General features: G+C 34.0%; 2 protein-coding genes and 1 long non-coding RNA gene across 5 annotated transcripts in view; 2 read left to right on the top strand and 1 right to left on the bottom strand.

Annotated features, from left to right (window-relative positions):
• The first annotated feature begins 3,560 nt into the window (after nt 1-3,560).
• LOC135265661 (uncharacterized) lies at nt 3,561-8,867 on the top strand. Its single transcript, XM_064355595.1, has 3 exons — nt 3,561-4,918; nt 4,970-5,419; nt 5,479-8,867. The coding sequence occupies exon 1, from the start codon at nt 3,572-3,574 to the stop codon at nt 4,499-4,501; it is 930 nt and encodes a 309-aa protein (XP_064211665.1). The 5' UTR covers nt 3,561-3,571; the 3' UTR covers nt 4,502-4,918; nt 4,970-5,419; nt 5,479-8,867.
• Nucleotides 8,868-12,236: 3,369 nt separating this feature from the next.
• Nucleotides 12,237-14,547, bottom strand: LOC135265695 (uncharacterized). The gene is made up of 4 exons (XR_010333475.1): nt 14,165-14,547; nt 13,782-14,114; nt 12,980-13,731; nt 12,237-12,914 (listed from the first exon to the last, which is right to left on the bottom strand). It is a non-coding gene; the product is annotated as an uncharacterized LOC135265695 (long non-coding RNA).
• Nucleotides 14,548-16,543: 1,996 nt separating this feature from the next.
• The window catches only part of LOC103314287 (uncharacterized), a 132,976-nt gene continuing 129,325 nt past the window's right edge, over nt 16,544-20,194 (top strand). For 2 of the 3 annotated variants that reach the window (XR_010333617.1, XR_010333618.1), the window contains exons 1-3: nt 16,544-16,745; nt 16,802-17,198; nt 17,246-19,940. The gene's annotated coding sequence lies outside the window, so the exon portion shown is untranslated. Of the gene's footprint in view, nt 16,746-16,801; nt 17,199-17,245; nt 19,941-20,194 lie in introns of those variants that run through there. The other variant, XM_064355929.1, reaches the window with a different exon arrangement.

The following is a 20,194-nucleotide window of genomic DNA, read 5'->3' on the forward strand; positions in this document are numbered from 1 at the left end:
TGAACTGGGTGTTACAAATTTTGAAGTCTACAACAGTATACCGAATATTGATGAAGAAAATAATAAATTCTTTTTCGGGGATGTCGAATTTAAAATACCGACCGGTTGTTATCAATTAACCGATATAAACAACTATTTACAACATGTAATTGAAAAACAATTCAGTAATGACCTCTTATATATTACTGCAAACAATAATACATTACATACACATATCAAAGCAACAAAAGATGTTGACTTTACCAAACCAAATACTATCGGACCAGTGTTGGGATTTAATAGTCAAATAGTTCCGAAAAATGTTGGAAAAGATTCGGACAATATTGCAGACATAATGAAACTTAATTCGATTATGATTGAATGTAATATTACAATTGGAAGTTTTAAAAATGGAGAACCTGTACACATAATTTATCAATTTTTTCCAAACGTTCCACCTGGATTTAAAATAGTACAGTCACCAGATCATGTGATTTACCTACCCATTAGTGTTAAAACTATCAGAAATATTACACTTAAAATAATAGATCAAGATGAAAAGTTGGTCAATTTTCAACAAGAGACTGTAACAGTTGGATTACATTTGCAGAAGAAAGAAGAAAATGGGTATTAGTTTTAGAACTGACTCATATAAAAAGCAACAAAAGTGTAGAAAAACAGTTAGTACGAAACGAACCGTGCAACAATTAAGTAATAAAAATAAACTGTTTCTAAAATCATTAGGATTTGAATTATACACATAAAAAATGTTCGATATTGAGAAGGGTATTGAGTGGGATGAAGGTGTGGTAGGTTACAAATTTCAAAGTCATGAGGCATATACAGCCAGATATGAAAACACGGATGAAATTCGAATTCCTTTACAAGAAGATTTGTGTACACTACCATGTGATAGTTTAATTTTAATTGAGGGACAATTGGTTAAAACCGACGCGACAACCAATAAAACTGTACCAGCAACAGAAACCAAGTTTGTAAATAATGGTGTCGCTTTTTTGTTTAGTGAAATACGGTATGAAGTAAGTGGAGTAACTGTAGATACAAACACAAAGCCAGGTATTACAACAACTATGAAAAATCTGGCATCATTAAATCAAAGTGAAAGTCTGAAATTAACAATGTCTGGTTGGGATCTAAATGAAGAAGCCACTAAACCTATAGATGGATATTTTCAAGCATGTATCCCATTAAATCGACTATTAGGATTTGCAGAAGATTATAAAAATATAATGCTAAACATACCGCAAGAGTTAATATTAATTCGTAGTAATAGTGATGTCAATGCATTAATTTGTACAACAAATGAGAAAGCACGAGTTGTAATTGATAAAATTGCATGGCTAGTTCCACATATTGTGCCCGGTTTAAAGGAAGAGGTTAAATTGACAAAAACCATTGAAAAAGATAAAGAAATTGCAGTACCATACAGAAGCTGGGAACTTCATTCGCTGCCACTCTTTACAAATACTACAAAGTGTAGTTGGCCTGTGAAAATCTCTACAAAATTTGAAACACCTCGTTATATTATCTTTGGCCTTCAAAGCAATAGAGAAGGACAACTTGATAAAAATATGAGTAAATTTGATAGAGGCGATATAACCAATATGAGAGTATTTCTAAATAATGAACGATATCCGTATGAAAATTTAAATATTTCATATAAAAAACACCATTTCGGTATATTATATGAAATGTTTACAAACTTTAGATCCCGATACTATTATACAGATAAAAAAGAAACACACATTACACCTACACAGTTTTTCGACAGTTATCCACTAATCATAATTGATTGTTCGATGCAAAAAACTGGTTTACAAACACAGTCTATTGCACTGAGAATTGAATTTGATACAGACACCGGTATAAGTGAGGGAACCACCGCATATGCATTAGTCATTAGTGATCGAGCCTTTACATATACACCGTTGACAAAATCTGTAAAACAAGTCTAAATTAATATTAATAGTGATGGAGAACGAAGTGATTATAGACGTTCAAGGTTACAAAATTGGAAAAAAGTTTATAGTTAAAGAACTGGCTGCTTTAAGAGGAGACAAACTCGCACACTATGTTTTTCAACCCCCTTTCCCTTCACAACTCTTGAATCCTCAAGATGAAAAACAAGTAAAATGGTTAATGAAGAATTATCATTGTATTGACTGGAATATGGGACATATTCCATATTGGAAACACGTACAAGTTATAAACAATGTGTTGAAGGATGTTGACAAAATTTACGTAAAAGGAAAAGAAAAAGCCGAATTTTTGAAAAAATATACACATAAACAAGTTATTGAATTTCCACAACAACCAACATTACACGCCGATAAAGTTAAATGCATGTACCATCTGAACGATAACGCATATTGCAGTCTACATAATGTATTTTTTTTAAAACAAACATTTCGTTAAAAGTGTACAAAACATTGTGTAAATAATCTCAACTCATCAGTCTATTAGTAATCATGGATCAAGAGAGTTGGATAACGTGTCGTAATAATCCAGGACATCGCCTGAAAGTAAAACATCTTCGACGACATTTACGAAGATGTCTTCCACATCGTGAATATTCTTGGAGGAGTTTTGATTGCGGAAATGGGAATTATTTTGATTCAACTTTATCCCATAATACTAATAATGATTATCAACAATCATCGAGAAGCAATTTTGAAAATACAAACTCTTCAAAAAATATTTTTTGTAATGATATGGAATATTAATTGAATTAATTAATTGTAGTATTTATAAATAAATGTTATAGATTTATAAACATTTGTATTTTTTTCATAATATTTACCACTCCCTTACACTTTCAATAATCCTTATACACCACCCAAAAAAATTCATTTTATTTATAAAAAAAGAGTTGATTATTGCAGTGGATATGAGTGATTTTTCTCATTTTTTCAATAAATTAAACAGGTTAACGATGTCCTTGAAACAGGCGGTTACACTCCATCCTGTCTACATAGGTCTTCTTTTTACATTTTTTTGTGTCTATATGTTAACCTTGATGGAATACACCAATGTAGTTGCAGTAAGTGCATACAAAGAAGTTGACCTTGACGGGAGCTTTTAACAATTTATAAATGTGCAGAGAGTGAATGCAGAAATTCATTCTGTGTTGTACAGGTAGTCTGTGTACGAAATAATGTGTTCAAATTATTTTGCTAATTTTAAACCGTGCACTCATGGTGACGAGTGTTGTCAGTGTCCCGGTCCCTCAACTAGGACAACTGTAAGTAACCAGTCATCAAAGTTATTATTTAAAGTATTGAAGGGAAAAGTTGCAAATCCCTATCAAAACCGTAGTGGTTTTAATAGGGATAAACCTAGAATCAATATCGTTTCTGATGTAATTATTAGACCTACTTATTCAAAATTAATCAAAAATGATGAGACACAATTTGAACAATTTGCCAAGTCGTCTTTAAGTCAATCTTTGAGGGAAGATTGTTTTGAAGAGGATGAGATTGAATGTAGTCAGTTAAGTGTGAAAGAGAAGCAATTAGCTAATCACGCTGTTGCTAATATTGTTCAAATCGTTGATGAGGATGATGATGATTCTATGGTTATTCCTTTATCACAACCTGATAGTGAATTATCGTTTTCTTTACCATTCACGCAATACCTGGCTCAACATGGTATTGAAAATGATTATTCGGACGACATCTCGTTGACCTTAATAGACCAGTTTATTAACGAAGACGAGGCGGTGTCCAATCCGGTTGTGGATGAAGGAACTTGTCCCATCAATAATTCGATTACCGATGAGTTAAATGTATTTGATAATGATATGGTCGTGGTGGAAGAACCCCCAATCTCTCCCAGTCCACCACTACCACCACAAAGCCCCTTCGTTGAGCCAGTGTTTACCCGCCCCGTTACACCAATATCTCCTGAAGCGGCACCCGCGGTATTAACTCAACCCCCTATGATAATATCGCAGGACATCATTGACGCCTTATCGGAGCCTTGGGTTGAGGTGGAAAACATTATCAATGGTAACGTTGAACATCCCCCTCAACCCAATTCACCGATTATTGAGGAAAATGATGTTCTGCCAGAGAGATTGGTGGTGGTAGAGACCGAAAATAACATCATTCGGTCACCACAACCTTCACCACCACCGTCACCCATAATATTATCACAGGGCGTCAATGACATGCAACAACCATCTGTCATTGACGCACTGGCAGAGCCGTGGGTTGAAGAGAGGAGGCAGGGTGAAGAGATGGATGTTGAAAATGACATCATTCAACCCTCTCAATTGTCACCCATTCTAGGGCAAACAAATAATAGGATTGAGAATAGGGTGGAGGGTGGAGACGATGACGACGACGATGACATCATTCCACCCACTCCCCCTCACTCACGATCAAGGAGGCGTCGGCGCCCTAGAAAGCCTCGTAGACGTTCGCGAAAGTCGCCATTAATATTAATTATTAATAATTATAATATTAATATTAATATTAATGATGTTAATATTAATAATTAATATTAATAAATCCTATTTCCATCCCACAATCATATCAAGTACATTTAATTCGAACGCGATTTTCCAAATTTTAACATCATACTACCTACAACACGATGGCAAGCATGCTGCTCCTCCTCGAGGTCTTGCTGGATACCTATCTCTGAACACAAAAAAATATATATTTATATAGTATAAATAAAAGTCATTCAAAGATAGTAACAGAAGGCAGCAAATTTATAATTAAACTTTGTTAGTAACCTGTTTAATTTATTGATTTATATTTTCATAAGAAAATGCATCACTGTGAAAACTGTAATAAACAATTTACAACCCGTCAATCACGACTACGCCACGAAAAGCTCTATTGTCAAGTGGTCAAAAAACAGGAAAATGGAGGACCGGCCGCCAAAAAACAGAAAATATGTCATTCAACTGGTAAGTTTTAACTAATAGGTACTCTATTTTTCAATAATTTTTCTTTTCTAGCTAGCAACAATTATATGTGCGTTACATGTAATCAAGAAATTGCTCCAAAGCTTATTACGGCCCATGAGAGAAGTAGACAGCATAGAAATAATTGTCAAAGTACTCCCTTGGAGGATGGGGTGTTTGCACTCAGCAGTGCATTTAAATCACGCATCGCTTCATATAGGATTTGTGATGAGGGCCATTATATCGATTTAAATGAATTTATGGATAAAATTCACAATAAATTACTTAGACTTATTGTTTCACAAATTGAAAAATTTAGTACAATCAAAATAAATTTGGAATTATTTGGATTGTATACCATTGAGTCAAAAAATATATTTGATGTAAAATCTTTCAATACTACTAACAGAATTGTCACTTTAGGCACGAATATTAGGAATATGTTGCATGACTTTCAAGAAGTTATTAGTCAAAAAATGATGGATTTTTTGGAACGAGATTCAGGTAGTTATATATTGTAAAAATCTTTATAATACAATTATTTTTTTGCTTCTTTGTTTTAGGCTGGACACTTGTGAAAATCTTACATTTAGAATTAAATGTAAACTATTACAATCCATTGAAAGCTTCATCGTATATCCCACTACCGCCAAGCGTGAAAATGAAGAGGGCAATAGTTAATGTTCAAAATCAGGATATTCATTGTTTTGGTTGGAGTGTCGTAGCAGCAGTGTGTCTACCTATGGGACCAGAACATTTACCCAGTTCATATCCACATTGGTCGACACTTTTTAATTTCCAAGGTATTGAATTTCCTGTAAAACTGGATAGTATTGCAAAATTTGAAAGTCAAAATAATGTCTCTATTAATGTTTACGGACTTGAATTACTTTATGTAAACAATAAGGTAAAATTTGAAATTGTGGGACCATTATATTTTACAAACTTTAAGAAACCGGTACACATAAATTTATTATTGTTGAGTGATAACGATGGTAATCAACATTACTGTACAATAACTAATTTGCCACGTTTAGTATCTTCCCAACTCTCAAAACATCATCATTCAAAATTTTTCTGTGATGGATGTCTACAATATTTCACAACCCAAGCTTTATTAGATAGACATTCTTCGACTGATTGTGGAAAACTTTATGCTAGAATCCCAAATAATGAATTAATAACAAATAGATTTGGTTATAATGTTCCCGCTAATGTATTAGAATTTCAAAATTATCATCATAAAATGACTATCCCATTTATTGTTTATGCTGATTTCGAATGTTTATTGAAACCTATGAGTACAGTTGCACCAAATCCAAATCAATCATTTTCGATAAAAACTTTTCTCCATCAACCATATTCATGTGCATATTACATTAAATGTTCATATAACGATCAATTATCTAAATTCCAAAGTTTTCGAGGACAGTCATCTGTGGTTGACTTTATTACAGCATTAGAAATAGATTTGATAGAGATTTATAAAAAGTATTTAAGTATTGTACAACCAATGCTTCCATTAACTATTCAAGAAGAGTTTGATTATCTTACAGCAACGGAATGTCATATTTGTCAAAAACCTTTTCAACAGAATGATATTAAAGTAAAAGATCACTGTCATTTAACGGGTCGTTATAGGTCCGCTGCGCACAGTAATTGTAACTTGAATTTTCAAATTCCAAATTTTATTCCGATAGTATTTCATAATTTAACAAATTATGATAGTCACTTATTCATTAAAGAGTTGGCCCTTGAAGAAAGTGAAATTAATATTCTTGGTAAAACTAAAGAGAAATATATTACATTTTCGAAAAAAATTTGTGTAGGCGAATATCTAAATTCAAACAATCGAATAGTCAAGGAGCACTTACACTTGCGTTTTATAGATAGTTTTCAGTTTTTGACATGTTCATTAGAAAAACTGGCAGCAGCCTTGGATGATGCTCAATGTATGGAAGTAAAACGATACTTTCCCGTTGACAGAGAATTTCAGTTAATTAGACAGAAAGGGGTTTTTCCATATTCATTTATCGATGATTTTTCTAAATTAGATCTCACGGAATTACCACAAAAAATTGATTTTTACGATAAACTTCGCGATGAGCATATTTCTGAAGATGATTATCAACGAGCTAATACCGTATGGAATACATTCCATTGTCAGACTCTAGGCGAATATTCTGATCTCTATTTAAAAAGTGATATTTTGCTATTAGCTGATGTCTTTGAGAATTTTCGAAACATGTGCCTTAAGCATTATGAACTTGATCCAGCACATTACGTGACTGCACCATCTCTTAGTTGGAATGCTATGCTTAAATTTACCCATGTAAAATTAGAATTATTGACTGATATAGATATGTTGCATTTTTTCAAAAAAGGGATTCGTGGGGGAGTTAGTACATGTGTTAAACGAGCGGCTCAAGCAAATAATAAATTTCTTCCAAATTATGACCCTTCGAAACCGACATCATACATTTTATACCTCGATGCAACAAATCTCTATGGTTGGGCTATGAGTGAAGTACTCCCTTTAGGTGGATTTACTTGGCTAACGCAAGACGAAATTAATTCACTTAGTATTATGGATTTGACTGATACCACACCTGAAGGTTATGTCCTTGAAGTAGATATCTCTTATCCTCATCATTTACACAACTCTCATAATGATATGCCATTTCTACCTGAAAATTTAATTCCACCAAACGGAAAATGTGCTAAACTCATTCCAAATCTATGTGCTAAAACAAACTACATAATACACTATCGAAATTTAAAACAAGCTCTACAAAATGGACTAGAATTGACAAAAATTCATAGAGTACTAAAATTCAATCAATCGTCATGGCTCAAACCATATATTGATTTAAATACGAAATTACGAAATCAGACTAAAAATAAGTTTGAAAAAGATTTATTTAAACTCATGAATAATAGTGTGTATGGAAAAACCATGGAAAATGTCGATAATCGGGTAGATATTAAACTGGCTACACATTGGAAAAAAAACGGTCACAAGTATGGAGCAGAGACATGGATAGCCAAACCACAATTTAAAAAATTGTTCTATTTTTACTGAAAATTTAGTTGCAATAGAAATGAATAAAGTTCAAGTAACGTATGATAAACCTATTTATGTAGGATTCAGTATATTGGAAATTTCAAAAACTTTAATGTATGACTTTTTTTATAATTTCCTTAAAGTTAAGTATGGAAATAATGTACAGCTTTTGTATACGGATACGGATTCATTAATTTTAGAAATTTATACGGAAAACGTATATAATGATATTAAACAGAATATCGATCGGTTTGATACTTCAAATTATCCCGAGAATAATATTCATGATATTCCTAAAACTGTGTCTGTTATCGGTAAAATGAAAGATGAGTATGCTGGTGTACCAATTGTACTACTTTATGGCACCGGTGCCAAAGCATATTGTGTGCAAACAGTGAATGATTTAATTAAAAAGGCTAAAGGTGTAAGTAAACATGTAATTGATAAATCTCTAACACTGTTACAATATCGGGCAATTGCAACAAATCCTTCATCTTCATCAGTTTTCTGTGTTATGAACGTTTTCAAATCTTATTTACATAATATGTATACCGAATTAAGGAATAAAATAGCACTGTCTAATTTCGATGATAAACGATACATTTTAGGTAATTCAATTGATACATTAGCCTGGGGACATTACGATATTGATAGAGATCGAAATTTAGATTCTCTAATTAGAGAATTGCAAAAATATGTGGAACCCACTGATTGAATTTTACCTTATTGTAGATATGTAACGATATGTAACCATTTATTTATACTACATAGTTATTATTATTATGTATTTATAATTGATGTAATGTGTAAAGTATTTTTATTTGTATTTTGTAAGTCAACAATGAAACTTGTGCAACAAAAAGATTTATTAAAAATTTCTAATCACGACTATTCAGTTTGTGTACCCTATCAACAGTTTCCTAAACATAATACTTTATTCAATAATAGTGTAAAAAGAGGACTAGTGGTTGGACGTTCTGGATGTGGAAAAACAAATGTGATATTAAGTCTCTTGCTGCATCCAAATGGATTACGCTTCACAGACATTTACTTATTTTCAAAAACGCTACAACAACCAAAATATCAATTTTTAAAATCGGTTCTGGCACCTCTCGATAAAGTCGGTTACTATGAATATGAAGATGGTGCCGAAATTCCCCCTCCTAAAGAAATCAAACCCTATTCCATAATAATATTTGATGATGTAGTCACTTGTAACCAAAATATAATACGTGATTATTTTTGCTTTGGTAGGCATTATAATATCGATAGTATATTTATAAGCCAAACGTATTCTTCCATTCAGAAACAATTAATTCGTGATAATGCTAATTTTATAATTATCTTTCCTCAGGATGTATTAAATTTAAAACATATTTTTAATGATCACGTTGGTACAGATATGTCATTTGAAACCTTTCAGAAAATGTGTTCACAGTGTTGGCAAAAACCGTATGGATTTGTTACTATTGATAAGGATGCTGAACAAGACAATGGGCGTTATCGTAACGGTTTTGATCAGTTCATTAAAATATAAATGTAAATGTTTGTCAAAGATTTATTTATTAGTCGACGATCGACATGGATAAACGTTTAGCTTTAGAGCTGGATAAGGCAAGACGACACGTTAAACAAAAAGTACGATCATTATCTTCACACATTGCAAGTTCGCAAAGACGTTTCGCAACCCACATTCAACCTCTAACCGATCCAATAAAAAGTTTAATTTCTGAAATTAAACATGAACGCGAAGTTGTCCCAAAACAGGAAAAAATATCAATTCATCATGAGATCAAACAACCGGAGGCGAAGCGACTTTTTGAGTCAACGACTACAAGCCGTAGTACTACATCGCTCGATCCACGATTCAGTTTAATGCGACAACATGCGACTGCTAGCACACCCAGAGAGGAGGGAGAGTCACTCAGGAACGTGACCATTGGAAAGTTGCAAGAAACATTAATAAATTTGTCAAAAACCGATGCATTTCGCCATTTTCTTAAACAATGGACCGGTTTACCTCGACAGTACATTGAAGATATGATTATTAACACAGAAAACAAATTTGATCATCAATATGGTGTGAGACATGGAACCGAGGCAAATAAATTTTTTATTGGCAATTCTGAAATTGATTTCAAAGACGATCATGTAATCGTTCAAAATGTAGCTTATCCTGATACACCTGGATTGTATGAATTATTATTTAAAAAAAATCCAACTAATTATACTCAATCAGATTTAGAAACTTATCGAAATATTGTCATTCGAACCAATGCAGACAGAAAAAACTATAAACCAAATGCACAAATTCTGGGTAATGTAGGGAACAAATATAAAACAATTATTCGACATTTCTCGAGACAGCCACTTCAGGAACACCGTGCATCTCAGTCGCCGCCATTTTACAGTGATACTGAAGAAAGCCTTGATGCCGATCAAGGTCAATCGACTCCTGTCCAGCAACGAAGCCGCAGTAGTAGTCTTTCAATTCTCGTACCACCAGCACGTAAACAGTATCCGCGACTTCGCAACATACCTGCAATACAACGATTGCAGGCTCAAGGTCATGAACAATCAACTCCGACAAGTAGTATCCAACCAATATCAAAAAGAGTTAAGGGTGGTGGTATTCTTCGCACATTGGCTTTAACAGATAAAAATTTAGAATTTGTTCCCTACAAAAATCCCAACACACTCGTAAATAGACTACGTCTTTTATTATCATCGACAGTAGCTGGTAATAATAATCATATGAATGAAATCAATCGCATCATAACAGAATTGCGTGAATCGAAAATAATTCGTTAATAATTTAGAGACGACTTGTATATATTGCAAACACATTATATTTTATAGTTAGTATTTCTACATACTTTATTCATTCAATAGACAAGAATATGACATTAGATAAATTTGGTGAACACATTAGTGAACACAGAATTCGGACAACTTTACAACGTGTCAAATCTTTCTCATATACCACAATCTCACTCTTTGGGACACTGGATCCAGCTAAAAAACTTTTTGTATTATTTAATATTGGTACGAATTATATTTTCCCATTAAAAGAAGCAACGATTACGTCTGTACATGGTAGTCCATCGAGCGGGTGGATTGCATTAATTAATTCGAAACAAACTACGAATTTAATTGGTCAAATTTTACGTGAAGGTGACAAACTATCATTTAAATATGGACCCAAAACATCAGAAGCTAAACCGATATATATAGAAATAGTTTTAAAAGTACCAATCCACCATGAAGCGTAGTGATTTAAATATTAAGCGTCAAGTTGTTAATGAACTACATGCACCGGCGAGAGTGAACTTTAAAAGACGACGTGTGATAGTGAAAGGTTTAAATGATTTATTGCAACTCGATCTGGTTGAAATGATACCATATTCACGCGTCAATAAAGGCTTTAAGTATATCTTAATGGTTATCAATGTTTTTTCTAAATTTGTATGGGCTGTTCCATTAAAGAATAAGTCGGCTTTAAGTGTTGTAAATGCAATGAGTGAAATTTTAAAAACTCGACGTAACGTTCCTAAAAACATTCAAACAGATCTGGGAAAGGAGTTTTACAATAAACATTTTCAACAATTAATGAATAAATACAAAATTAATCACTACAGTTCTTATTCGAATTTAAAAAGTAGTGTCGTCGAGCGCGTGAATCGAACAATCAAGGGAATGATGTATAAAGAATTTTCGGTGCAAGGTCACTACAACTGGATAAACATTTTACCTGACATAATAAAAAAATACAATAATACCAGACATAAGACTACTGGTTTAAAACCGATTTCAATAAATAAGAAAAACGAACGCAAAGTTTTGGATCAAGTTTATAGTCATCTTAAAACAATGGACATTTATAAACCCAAATTTAAAGTTGGTGATTTTGTTCGAATTAGTAAACATCGACATCTTTTTAAGAAAGGGTACACCCCAAATTGGAGTAATGAAGTATTTACAGTTTCGAAGGTTCAAAATACTAATCCTAGAACTTATTTGCTACAAGATGTTTCTGGAGAAACAATACGAGGAGGTTTCTACACTGAAGAATTACAAAAAGTTAAATATCCGAATGTATATCTCGTTGAGAAAGTTTTACGAAAGAAAGGTAACCGTTTATTCGTCAAGTGGAGTGGAATGGATAAAACTCATAACTCTTGGATTAATTCATCGGATATTACATAGATAATTATTATTATTATGAATTGTTTTTTTAATAAAATAAACTATAAGGAATCGATTAAAACACTTTATTTCATCAATATTATAGGTAGTACATTAAATATCCTTAAATCTATTATAAATCCTCCATATTATTCTACCACTTATTTAATTATAAACTAATTAAATCAAGACGCCTCTTGATTTTTACCTCGCCTTTGGCGCGCGCCCGACACTGATCAAGGTTAACAAGTCTGCATACCTATGCATAAGAAGACGCACATAAATAATACATGAATACAAATATAAAAAAAAATAAAACTACAACAATGCTATTTTTAGTAACTAATTTGAATTTTTGAATTGTAGTTTTGTCTGTGGAAAGCAATTTCACATATCCACATTTTGGAGAATGTTTTTTATGCTCCATAAACGCATCATCACTTTTTTCCCATCGTGAAATTATTACTCCACAAACAAAACACTGGGTACAATCAGATATTTGAATATAAAACAATCCCGCTTTTGCTAAACTCCATGGAGATGGGTATGAATGTACCCAGTTCTTATATGATAACAGTCTTTTATCAAAACACTCGTATAAACTTTTTTCATATTGTCCATCGTCTAGACACATGATTTTTTATTTATTTATTTATTTTAAGAAACTATCACTAGCACAAAACGCACACTACTTCACACACATAAGTCTTTTTCCGATAATTTCATCCTACTCTTCGGCACCCTCGTTAACTGTAAATGAAATATACATTTCTTTAATTTCTTTTCATCCTCCATTTTACATTATGTTCACTCACCTAATATTTCATCATCCACACGTTGAAACTCAAAACAATGTGCAGATGTCGGGTTTCTAGCATCTTCTTTTCCCAAATATATTAAATATAGTGGACGTGGATCTCGTAATAACTCATCAATTTTCTCCTCAGTCAAATAATCACTTATTCTTCTCGGCAGAAACACTGCATAATTGTCCAACTCAACAAGCACTGAATTTCCGAACAGAGACTTTGTGCGTCTAATATTATGTATGCGGAATCTTGTGTTCAACTCTAGCTCACCAGCTTTTAAAATGGGCTTCTGTCCGCATCGAGCGATTCGATTCAATACATCCATGACCCAGCAGCGAATACTCTTAGACATTAACACAGATATATGCACTTTTTTATATTCTTATTTCTCGGAGGATTAAATCAGTACTGACTGCTATCAAACTTGTACTAAATTCTATATATTAACTATACCCCCACTTTTTAACCTTGAATGAAAATGCACCAATATTGTGGCCTTGAAAAAGTGAAATAATGAGAAAAAGTGAGATGAAAACATCAAAGATAAAGAGGGAATGAGTGGTCTTGAAACAGGGAGCGACTCTGCTTGCTGGTCACACTTACTTGTATCAGTAGGTTGAAATAGGTGTACATAAAAACATGTAGCTTTTTTTTACAACTTTTATTTTTTTTATACAATAATATTTACATTTTACTACAACTACTACTACTACTTAGCTAAACTTATTCTACACTATTTTAACGAAAGAACCCCGGCCCTAAAAAATTCACAATAAATTACTGTTGAAAAAGATTCAATAAAACTTACTTCTTTAATTTAAGGCATTATGATTCTTTTTACTCCTCAGGAAGTCGAGGTAGCTGGGCTCATTAAAATGATCCCAGTTCTCCTCTTCTTCTTGCACCATCACTTTACTTGAGGCCCTTTGTTTTATGACATGTTTCCTTTTACTCCTCAGGAAGTCGAGGTAGCTGGGCTCATTAAAATGATCCCAGTTCTCCTCTTCTTCTTCTTGCACCATCACTTTACTTGAGGCCCTTTGCTTTTCTTTATCGGCCCGATGGCACTTCCAAATGTGCCTTTCGAGCCGAAACCAAAGAAGAACGTGGTTTTTGTCGTATGGACAAATAATAATATCCTCTGAAAAAAAATTATTTCCAACTAAACTACTAAAAAAATATTAAACTTACCAGGAGTATTAAAAATAGAACTTTTTCTGATGGGTTCCATTTTTTAAGAATTTCTTGTTATACACTGATATACACAAGAACTGTGTTACACAACACAACACATTACCTTTTATACAGTTTGGGGTGGAAAATGAGTAAGGACAATTGCGCGATTCATCTTGAATGAGTGAGGAGTTGTTGGCCTTGCAAAAGTGGGGACCTTGACCTTGAAAACATCAAGGTCCAATAATGCCTTGGCCTTGAAGTGGTGGGGGAAGTAGAGGGGTTGGCCTTGAAAAAGTAAGAGAGAGAACGAGTGGCCTTGAAAGAAAGAGAGGGAAAATGGGCGGGGTCAAACTCAAGGTCAAGGTTGTGTTGTGTTGTCCCCCCATTCGTTATCTACTGGAAACACTTTTAAATTATGATAGTGGTGCCAAAAATTCACATCTAACATGTGGATTGTGGTATGCTGATACAGCTGGTAAAATGAATACAATAGGATATGAAAATTCTGGATATGCTGCAAGATACAAACTTACATCAGCTAGCAAAGAAATTGACCTTATTGGTCATTTAAATTGCAATATATTTAATCAAGAAAAGTTTTTAATTAATGGCGTAGAGCTAAGATTACAACTTGTACGTTCTCATGATAGTTGTGCTCTTATGGCTGATAATATTAATGGGAAAATACAAATTATGGATGCAACTTTAATGATTAGAAGAAATAAAATAAATCCAACAGTTTTGTTAGCTCATACAAAAGCTTTAGATATTTCAACAGCAAAGTATCCGATAATACGCACAGAATTAAAAGTGATAACAATACTACAAGGTTTTCAAGGAAAATCTTTGGATAATGTTACAAAGGGGGTCAACCTCCTGATATTCCGTAATTACACTGTTTAACAATTGAAGTGGATATTGAGAGAAATTCTAAATTTTGGTAATTCGTTGTATATTAAATAACAAAAAATAATTACAAAAAATAAATTTATACTCGTTCACACTCAAAATTAAAAACTGAAGAAAATTGTCCGTAAAAAACCAGCACTAGAAGTAAAACACAAAATCGAATAAAATGTAACGAAACTTAAAAGTTCTCAAATTTAAATTTTACATCATCCCTACAAAAACCTTGTACCGTGTAGGACCTCTCCTGGCTGTTAGCAGGGCTCTTACTCAATTGGAGAGACTCATTATCAAATTGTTCATAAAATCTTGAGGTATCACTTCCCAAATTCCTTGCAATGCATTAGCCAGCTCTTGTAAAGTGTCAGGAGACTGCTGGAGCTGGTTTAAATGCCTAGACATTTCGGCCCAAACATGTTCGATGCAGTTCATGTCAACCGAACAGGGTGGTCACTCCATTCGTGTAATGCCATGGTGTCCTATGCGCTCATTCACAAATCTGGCGCGACGAGGGCGGGCATTATTGTCAATAAATACGAATCGTTTGCCTATTGCACCAAAAAATGAAACAATTATCGGCTCTATCACTCTGTCTCGATAGCGGACAGCAGTCATTGTTTTATTAATTAAGACCAATAGGTCTGTGCGGCCATTAAAACATATGCCTCCCCATACGCAAACTAACCCGCCACCAAAAAGAGTGGTTGGATTTTCATTATACCGTTGTTCTCTTAGCCAAAATGCTAAAAAGTGTGGAAGGAAAGAGGACAACGGTACAATGCAAATGTGATGGCTTCAACCACTCTTTTTGGTGGCGGATCAGTGTGCGTGTGGGGAGGCATATGTTTTAATGGCCGCACAGACCTATTGGTCTTGATTAATGAAGCAATGACTGCTGAGCGTTCTCGAGATAGAGTAATAGAGCCGATAATTGTACAATTTTTTGGTGCAATAGGCGAAAGATTCGTCTTTATTGATGATAATGCCCGCCCTCATCGCGCCAGAATTTTGAATAAGCGCATAGAACATCATGGCATTACACGAATGGAGTGGCCACCCTGTTCGCCTGACATGAACTGCATTGAACATGTTTGGACCGAAATGTCTAGGTGTTTATACCAGCTCCAGCAGCCTCTTGAAACGTTACAAGAACTGGCTAATGGATTGTAAGAAATTTGGGATCGATACCAAAAGATTTTATTAATAATTTAATAATGAGTCTCTTCAATCAGAGTAAAAGCCCTACTATGAGCCAGGGGAGGACCTACACGGTACTAGGTTTTTGTAGGGACGGTGTAAAATTTGACTTTGAGAACTTTTAAGTTTCGTTAGGTTTTATTCATTTTTTGTTTTACTTCTAGTTCTGGTTTTTCACGGACAATTTTTTTCAGTTTTTAATTTTGAGTGTGAACGAGTATAAATTTATTTATTGTGACTGTTTTTTGTTATTTAATATACAACGAATTACCAAAATTTAGAATTTCTCTCAATATCCACTTCAATTGTTGAGCAGGAGTGCGTTCATAAACTAAAGTATCTTGTGTTGTTGTGACGTCAGAGTAAGGCAATTTTCACCTAGAGTGAATGCAGAGCTTTCTGAAGTTTATGAACGGTTGAAGTAGACTGCAACATGACAGTTGACACTCTTGTAATTGTTTGACATAAAAATATAACCTGTCGTTTAAAGTAGGTAAGTGACAAATAATATCAGCTCTTTGGTCCGTTTATGGCATAGGTACATTTAAGCCCACCAATTCAACAAACGAACCGTAACAATGAATGACATAATTACTATCCCTGTTGTATTATCATCGGAAATGTTATTTGGCATTCCGGTTACATATTCTTCTGATGAGGACAGCGATGTAACTGATGAAGAAAATATTGTTACGATGATGCTTATAAAAAGTAGGAAAATTAAGAAACCTCAACGTATTGAGAATTATATTGAAGCAACAATTTCTGGTTATACCAAGCAAGAATTTCAGCAACATTTTCGAGTAACCATTGAGGCTTATGAACAACTCTTACAAACAGTTGGCCCCTATTTAATGCGACAAGCTGCTACTGGACGAAGTACTGTTCAAGTCGAAAAACAATTGTTGTCAGTTATATGGATACTCGTAACACCCGATTCATACAGGTTAGCTAAAATATTATAACTCCACGTTATAATATTGTTGATTTTAGATCAGTTGGAGAAAGATTTGGACTAGCAAAGTCATCTCTTTCACAGTGTTTCAAACGAGTAGTAAAAATTCTAAATGCCGTAGCACCAACTATTATAAAATGGCCAGAAGGGATGCAATTACAAAATGTTGAGAGAAGATTTCATGCATTTGCCAGAATGCCACACTGCATTGGGGCCATTGATGGTACATACGTGGAAATCAAAGCTCCTAAAGAGGATCCTCAATCCTATATTACACGAAAATGCAACTATGCTTTTACGCTGCAAGCTATCGCAGTACCTTCATTGAAATTTACAGATGCATTCATTGGTTATCCAGGATCTGTAAGTGATAGCAGAATATTTAAAAACAGTGATTTTTATAATGCTGTCAATGCCAACATGGGTCATTACTTTGCCGAAGAACATTATTTAATTGGAGATAAAGCATACCCTAATTTACCATGGTGTATTGCACCATACATAAATAGGGGTAACCTGAATGCAGCACAGGTATACTTCAACACTGTACATGCACAGACGCGCCAAGTAATCGAACGATCGTTTGCTCTTCTATTTGGAAGATTTAGGCGACTCAAGTTTTTAGACATGAATGATACTAAATTAATTCCTGCAACTGTGATAGCTGCATGCGTATTACACAATGTCTGTCTAGACTTTCATGATCTCCATATTGATGACTATATTAACAATGGAATTGATTATGTAGTAAATAATAATGATGGTGACGATGGCATTGGTGAAAACGTGGCAATAGAAGGACGGAGACGACGTGATGCTTTATGTCGTCAAATATTTCTTAATCGACATTAATTGTACGCTTTTCTTGTAAGTTTTTGTTAATTGGTATATTTAAGTTACTTATAGGGTTATACCTACCTCTATTGTAAAGTTATCGTAAACTTCATCTTTAACGTGTTCCAAATTGCTGGTATTTTTTTGTACTTCTTAAAAATATATGTTATTTAAGAAAATCTTTTTTTTAGTGAATAACAAAATTATATTTAGTATTTAGACATATTCATATAAAATACAAAAACAAAACAAAAACTCTTATTTTAATAGTCAGTCACAAATCGCAAGTAATAAACGAAAAAAACAAACATGAACTGAAAAGCATTATTTCTCTTCTTTTGGTGCAGTTATTGCTTTAATAAGAGCATCCATTTTATCGGAAAATACATTCAACGATTGTCTACGTAAGGCTAATAGTTCTTCATGACGTTGTGTGCGTCTACTTTCTCGGGATTCCACATTCTTATTCATTGTATCTATAATTGTTTGCATCGGTGTTTTTTTACCTTTAATACTGCCGCTAATTCTACTTTTAACTTTTAATTGTTTGGGGGGCGTTGCCTCTTCAGGCAAATCTTGCTCCTCCACATCGGTGGGTACTAAAAAGCAGTAGTTAACAATTTAAATACAACTTTTACTGTAGTAACAAAATAAACACGCATTGTGTAGCCGTTATTATTTTAGCAGCAGTCAGCAGTAACTTACTGGTATCCCCTCGCGATGAGGAAGCGATCGCAATTGGTGATATAGAATGCTTTTTTCCCAAAAAATCATCCATGCTCTCGAAATATTCAAAATCCATTCGATCTTCCCCACTTCCTCTATTGCCCATATTATCTTTTTTTGTAGCATATCTACTTTTTAAATAGCGCCACTTGTCGTTGCATTGTACCGAAGTGTACATAAAACCCATTTCTTTCATTTTCGATGCAAGTTTTTTCCAAACCACTTCGTTTTTCTGGGTTGTTGAACGAAATTCCGGGTCCAACTCTTTCCGAAATGCAATTAGGTTGATAATTGCATTATGGCACCATTTGATTCTTTTATCAGCCGTTCTTTTATCTGAATTTGAAGTCGAAGCAGACCCAGCATCATTATTTTCCACAATGACAAGGCAGCCATCTGCGACAATAAGTACACAATTAGGTAGTACACTACCAACAAGACATTAAGCTGACTTACCTGCCTGCTGCTGAAACACCAAATAGCCTTCATCGGTTTTCAAAGGTTCACCGTTTTCAGTGAACACCTGTTTTAACTTTTCCTCACAGCTACTCATAGTTTTAATTTTATAATCTAATGTTTGGAATAGTTTGAACACTTTTATATTAGAATAAGTGACCGCAAAATAACAGTCATAGCCCATGAAAAAAGTTCTTGTATGCAAATTCAATTCAGAGCAGGTAGTGCAAAAACCGCAAAAACATCAACAAGGTGTCAAATGGTTGACAGCGTCAAACCAAATACGAATGCGCATGTCCGGTGAAAAACGCCGGACTTTTGAGCACGGCGATTCACGAACACTCCGGGTATATCACGCGACAATTTATGAACAGTCGCACAATTTGTGCACGTTCATTTGGACGGCTTTATGAACGACTATAGACCTAGAGTAGACTCAGAGTATCTTTATGAACGCACTCCAGTGTAGTTGAGTTTCGACAGGTCGGTTTTGCTGATGGTAAATTTCATAAAGAATGGTGACCGCCGTTTTTAGAAAACTCAGCCTGTCGAAGCTCAATAAAACTGACGGTATACGAGGAGCGGGGAGAAGTCGGATTAAGGTTTTTACTAGAGTAACTTCGGGGTGTCCGAGGATTTTCGGAGTGTGAGTGTGACCTGTGCCCTACCCTTTATCTGGATTACGGGAAGAGCATATGACCGCTTAACGTGCATCTTGTAAGTACCCAGCTCTGTATGTAGGCGTAGGCAATAAATATATTTTTTCTACTTGGCCGTTTATCTTAACCCTTACCACGAGTTTAGGCCCGTGGCAATAATGTTTATTTGGGTCAATTACCAAAAAGATATGCAATAAGCTTTGTAACAAATACAGCATTTAATGGTAATTATAGCATGAATGCATTCGATTTTCAACATTTTGGTCTGACTTATTTGTCGTTGTATGTGGATGGTAATCAAATTCCAAGTAA

Source organism: Tribolium castaneum, chromosome 3 (assembly GCF_031307605.1).
Source record: "Tribolium castaneum strain GA2 chromosome 3, icTriCast1.1, whole genome shotgun sequence".
NCBI lineage: Eukaryota > Metazoa > Arthropoda > Insecta > Coleoptera > Tenebrionidae > Tribolium > Tribolium castaneum.